This window comes from Lathyrus oleraceus, chromosome 3 (assembly GCF_024323335.1).
Source record: "Lathyrus oleraceus cultivar Zhongwan6 chromosome 3, CAAS_Psat_ZW6_1.0, whole genome shotgun sequence".
Lineage (NCBI taxonomy): Eukaryota > Viridiplantae > Streptophyta > Magnoliopsida > Fabales > Fabaceae > Lathyrus > Lathyrus oleraceus.
The window spans coordinates 68,080,629-68,086,935 of record NC_066581.1 but is presented as its reverse complement, the minus strand read 5'-3'; the positions used below and the strand labels follow the sequence as shown (position 1 = coordinate 68,086,935).

The window sequence follows — 6,307 nt, the reverse complement described above, 5'->3', positions numbered from 1 at the left end:
CTGCAGAGCCACATCACTCTTTTTCTTTCTTGCAAATCTTCCGGCCATTCTTTGTTCATGAGATTCAAGCGTCCCTTGAAGCTCTTCTTTTGTCATGCTTGACATGTCGTTCGATTCTTCTATGGGTACTACCACATGTTCGAATTTTGGAAGCAATGACCTCAAGGTGTTTGGAACATTGATCTTGTTGTTAGCACTTCTCCGCACATATTGATTTGATTCATGAGTCTCATCACTCTGGTGAAGAAATCAGTAACACTTTCGTTTTCTTCCATCTGAAGTAATTCATACATTCTTTTGTGAGTTTGTAACCTCACATCTTTCCCCTTCTCAACACCTCTGAAAGATTTCTCCAGGATGTCTCATGCTTCCTTTGATGAGTCAACATCATTTTTTTCCAAATTGTCTGGATCAACACATTGATGTATTGTAAAGAAAATTTTATAATCTTTCTTCTTAAAATATTTATATATAGCCTTTTGTTCATCAGTTCGCCAATTGATGTTACTCCATTCTTCACAAGATCTCAAACGTGTTGTTAGTAGAAGACAACCTTCATCTGCCTACACTAATTATCACAATTTTTGCCATTCAAGATGGAAAGATTTGCTGGAAAATGCCCATTCGGATGAGAAGTAGTTCTTCTATGCTTCCCAAGAATCACATTCAATGCTCTATATACCAAATGTTGGAATTAAACCCCATTCTTGGAGATAATCCGAATCAATCTTGATGAACAAGAATCAATCTTTTTGATTGATCATGTCTCTTGTTCTCCACCCTTTGATTGAATGAAACAACCACACCTTGATTGCAAGATGATTCTACTTTGCACTTAGATTGACAGAGATGAAAGAAAAGATAAATTCAAATTTTAGAGAATACAATATTTTGGAGAAATAAGAAGAATGTATTACACTATGCAACTGCACTGAATTGTCTCTTAAATTGATTACATACTGATGAGTTATTTAACTACATAGAGTCTTCTTCTATTTATAATGAGATAACTTACACTCTAAGTAATCTCAAAATAACTAACTCAACTATTACACGAAAATACTAAATTCAACTATATCAAATTTTAGTTGATTTGACTACGTTTAATATACATATTCTTAAACTCTATTGAAGTAAATTTTTTCGACACTGTCGAATACAATCTTACTTAACACAAAGAATTACATATTTAATAGATGTGAGTGAGTTTTGTGAAAGTAGTAACGAAATCGATAATGAGCTTCTTAGAACTACCTTCGACATTATTTTCAACATCTATCAACATTATTTAACCAACAATACAACAACACACACAATTTGAACTCAAAATCTCACAAAGTATACTATATCAATGTAGAAGACTACCAAAATGTCACAAATAACCACTGAATCTACCAAGCTTTTATCAACTAAAAAAAAAACACCTCAGTCATTTCGAAAACCACAAACCGTCTATCGAAAACGCGCATTTCAAATCGTGCATAAAAAACGTTTAAAGACTACGATTTCGCAAATCTATAAACTTCTCCATGATTCGACCACCAATTTTTTTCATCCCTCCATCATGTTTAATCGATCTTCTCTAAAAATGCTCGTAGGATTATGTTTTTTCTGTTATTTATAATTAAAATCAATTTCAATATCAAATAAAAAAAACACTTAAACTAAAGATCCCACACATTATTAAGTGGGTCCATAGTATAGAGGATGCAGACATTTTGGCATAAAAAAAAATGAAACCCTATTGATGATGAAGCTGGAAAGACACATTATACATACATTTTGTATTGTATTTACATTTTACAAGCTAGTGTCATTATACAATATACTTCCAAATCAAATCTACCATCATCATTTCATGCCTTTTTTTTAAGCTTATAAATACTCTGCAAACACATTCATCTTATTAGGAACCACTTAAGAAGGTCACAACCATTTCATACAGCTGTCATTTCACTTCATTGAAATTCTCTTATTCTCCCATATGTCTTTGAACCTAACCTGCAACATTCATGCTATTTACACCCCCTTGTTAACTCTAACACCACATTCCTCAATCCTAATTCCACACTTTGTTTCTGATTAAAACCTTGTTGAGATACAAACCAATACAAAAAATCATGTAAATTACACTTTTTGTGATTTTATTGGAATTTTTACTCTTTTCCTAACCTTATTTGGTGGGGAAAAAATCAAAAACTATGGAGGAAACTTTTGTGCCTCTTGAAGGTATTAAGAATGATCTAAGAGGAAGGTTAATGTGCTACAAACAAGATTGGACAAGTGGAATCAAAGCAGGTGTAAGGTATATTCTTAAAAGCAAGATTCAGAATTTAGATTATAGAAAAAGTTTTTTTTTTCTCATAAATTTTGATTTTTTTATTCTTTTCAGGATTTTGGCTCCTACAACATACATATTTTTTGCTTCTGCAATACCTGTAATTTCATTTGGCGAACAGCTTGAAAGAAACACTGGTATTGAAATTAAATGAATTTTCAGTTTTTTTTAAAAATTTTTTTTTTTGGAATTTGGTTTGAATGAAGGAAAAGGAAAGAACTTTGGAAATGGGTCGGTGTTAAAATGTGTTGTTGTTTTGAATTTTCAGAGGGTGTTTTAACAGCTGTTCAAACGTTGGTGTCAACTTCAATATGTGGCATTATACACTCAATCATTGGTGGTCAACCTTTGCTGATTTTAGGAGTGGCAGAACCTACTGTGATCATGTACACATTCATGTTCAATTTTGCTAAAGAAAGACCTGAGTTGGGTAGGAATCTGTTTCTTGGATGGACTGGATGGTAAATTACTTGTTCCTTTTTGTTTTTGTTTTTCGGACTTTGGCGCAATTAAGTCCTGTTTGGATAAAAAACTGAATTAAGTGTTTATAGCATAAGCGCTTATTATATAAGTTCTTATGAATATGCTATGTTCCTAACGAAAGATGAATAATAGTCAAAATAGTATTCTCTCTGGTTTTATTTATAAAAAAAAGTTTATTTAATATGTAATGTATCTGGTGTATATCTAATAGGACCTGTGAGAGTATGACAGAAGTGCTTATGCCAGTAATCCAAACAGGCCCTTATTTATGTTCTGTACTGTTACTGTCATTGTCATGTGGCTTACCATTTTCTTGTTTTCTTTTTTATAACTTGATTTTGTAGGGTATGTGTATGGACTGCATTGATACTGTTCTTGCTGGCCATCTTAGGAGCATGTTCCATCATCAACAGGTTTACCCGAATTGCTGGCGAGTTGTTTGGCATGCTTATTGCGATGCTTTTCATGCAGCAAGCTATCAAAGTAAGGCAATTAATTACGTCGGTCGTTTATTCTATTTATCTATCTGTCTATCTGCTAAGGTGTTACTTAATGCATGTTTAAACGATATACTCGTTGTTGTGTAGGGACTCGTGGATGAGTTCCGCATACCAAAGAGAGAAGATACGAAATCGGTTGAGTTTTTACCGTCGTGGAGGTTTGCTAATGGGATGTTTGCTTTGGTCCTTTCATTTGGCCTTCTCCTCACCGCATTAAAAAGCAGAAAAGCGAGATCATGGCGCTATGGCAGTGGTAAGTCTCACATATCTGTTACTCTCACTATAGCGTTAAATTTCTGAATCCGTCACTGCTTGTAGTCATTTGATTTTCTGAAAAACGTTTTTGTTTAAATACAGGTTGGCTTCGTAGTCTTATAGCCGACTACGGTGTGCCGCTTATGGTCCTAGTTTGGACAGGTGTGTCCTACATGCCAACTGCAAGTGTTCCGAACGGTATCCCGAGACGCCTCTTTAGTCCGAACCCATGGTCGCCCGGTGCCTATGACAATTGGACGGTTGTTAAGGCATGTAACCGACAAACTCTCTTCTTGTTCGTCGAAACATTGTTTTATTAACTAGATGGCTTTGTTCTGAACAGGATATGGTTCAAGTTCCTGTTGTTTTCATAATCGGAGCATTTATACCAGCAACTATGATCGCCGTGCTTTATTACTTCGATCATAGTGTCGCATCTCAGCTTTCTCAGCAGAAAGAGTTCAATTTGCGAAAACCATCTTCTTACCATTATGATTTACTTCTTTTGGGATTTTTGGTATGGAAGTTCATTATGTTAATTCTTAGCTCATTAAACTTTAATTTGCTTAATTCTGTTCTAATAGTAACATTTATGTTTTTTAATCGAAGACGTTATTGTGTGGCCTTATTGGAATTCCTCCCGCAAATGGAGTCATACCGCAGTCTCCGATGCATACGAAAAGCCTCGCAACTCTTAAACATCAGGTAAGTCGCGAGTTAAATATGTATCGACAAAACGGTATCAATTCTTAGTAACATGAACATGTCTAACTAAGAATGAGTTGTGTTGGTACAGTTGCTTCGTAACAAACTCGTGATAACTGCTCGAAAAAGCATCGGTAAGAATGCTAGTTTAGGACAGTTATATGGTAACATGCAAGAAGTATACCATCAAATGCAGACACCTCTTATTTACCAGGACCCTTCCGCTCGAGTAAGTTGACGCGCGGAACTTTCTTTTCACGAATTTCTCCCCATGCATTGCACGAGTTCTTAATACTAATACATGACATGCGTTGGTATTGTGTAAAACAATTAGGTTCAAGGACTAAAAGAACTAAAAGAAACAACCATTCAAGCAGCTACTAGTATGGGAAGCGTGGACGCTCCGGTCGACGAGTCTATATTTGACGTCGAGAAAGAAATAGACGACCTGCTACCTGTTGAGGTAAAAGAACAACGTGTCAGTAACTTGCTTCAATCGGTAATGGTTGGAGGATGTGTTGCAGCCATGCCAATTCTCAAGAAAATCCCAACTTCAGTACTTTGGGGTTACTTCGCTTTCATGGCAATCGAAAGTTTACCTGGAAACCAGTTTTGGGAAAGGATCTTGTTACTATTCACCGCACCGAGCCGAAGATTCAAGTAATTATTAAACAAAATTCTATATATTTAATCCATCTAATATATATGTTTAATCACATTCTATCTATGTGCAGGGTTCTTGAAGATTACCATGCTACTTTTGTTGAAACAGTTCCTTTCAAGACAATAGCAACATTCACAATTTTCCAAACCATTTATCTACTGATATGTTTTGGACTAACTTGGGTACCTATTGCCGGAGTCATGTTTCCGTTGATGATCATGCTCTTAGTTCCGGTTCGACAATACTTTCTTCCCAAGTTTTTTAAAGGTGCACATCTTCAAGACTTGGATGCAGCTGAGTACGAAGAGCAAACCGCTTTACCCTTCAACCTTGCATCGGTAAGATTTCTTGTCCAACAAGTCTCAATCACTTATACGCGTGACTTTAGAAGTATTTATGGTTAAAACTGAACGTTTTTTTTTATGATCCGACGATTATGATTGATTGATTAACAGCAATCGGAGTTTGGAGCTGGTGTTTCTCATATTGGAGATGGTGAGATATTCGATGAAGTTATCACTAGAAGCCGTGGCGAGTTTAGGCATACTATCAACAGTCCAAAGATTAATAGCTCAACTCCAACACCAAGAAATGATCCTAAGAGCCGTCTTAGCCCGCGCCTCTCTTTTAATTCTCGTGTGGGGGAGCTCACGACGGAGCAAAGTCCTCGGTCGGGTGCAAGAGGACCTAATAGTCCGATAATGCCTAGAGAAATGAGATTGTCGAATAGGGGAATAAGTCCTCTCAAACCTGACTCAAAACAGCAAGACAAAAAATAATTTATGTGGTTAAATACTTGTTAATTGTGTTTGTTAATGTGATTATATTTGTGCAAATGTATATCATCATCAAGTTTGTTTTAAATTTCAATTCAATAAATGATGACTAGTTTGAGTCTTGTAATAGTTTGGAACATGTAAATCACTTCTTATGAGTTTATCCAGCTATTGTAATTTTCATACTTACTTGATAGTTTCTCATCACATAATAAACATCTATGAATCCGGGTTCTGTTATTCTTACTTAATTCTTATGATTATGGCCCATACGTAATGGACTTCCAAATTAGAGGCCCAACACGACTCGCGAATCACAAATAGAGATCAATGACTACAAGATATCAATCAGAAGTTGATTTGTTCAGAAGATGAGACTCACGTTAGATAATGTTTGAAACAGACTTTTCCCGCCATTATAAGTCCATAGTATCTCTATATATAAAGCTTCATTTCTCTAAAAATATATTATGCACGGTTTCAACTCGCATCTCATTTGTCTCAATCTTCCACAACCTCACAATATTTGCAAGTACTCTACTATAACATAAACCCTCAACAACTTTCGCTCATCGTTCGAGATCCA

General features: G+C 35.5%; 1 protein-coding gene across 1 annotated transcript; it reads left to right on the top strand.

Annotated features, from left to right (window-relative positions):
• The first annotated feature begins 1,823 nt into the window (after positions 1-1,823).
• On the top strand, positions 1,824-5,910 carry LOC127132581 (probable boron transporter 2). The gene is made up of 12 exons (XM_051061538.1): positions 1,824-2,305; positions 2,393-2,475; positions 2,607-2,799; positions 3,166-3,304; positions 3,409-3,574; positions 3,679-3,845; positions 3,920-4,093; positions 4,186-4,281; positions 4,373-4,510; positions 4,616-4,941; positions 5,016-5,283; positions 5,401-5,910. Exons 1-12 carry the CDS (start codon positions 2,202-2,204, stop codon positions 5,722-5,724), a joined length of 2,178 nt encoding a protein of 725 aa, XP_050917495.1. The 5' UTR covers positions 1,824-2,201; the 3' UTR covers positions 5,725-5,910.
• The last annotated feature ends 397 nt before the right edge of the window (positions 5,911-6,307 follow it).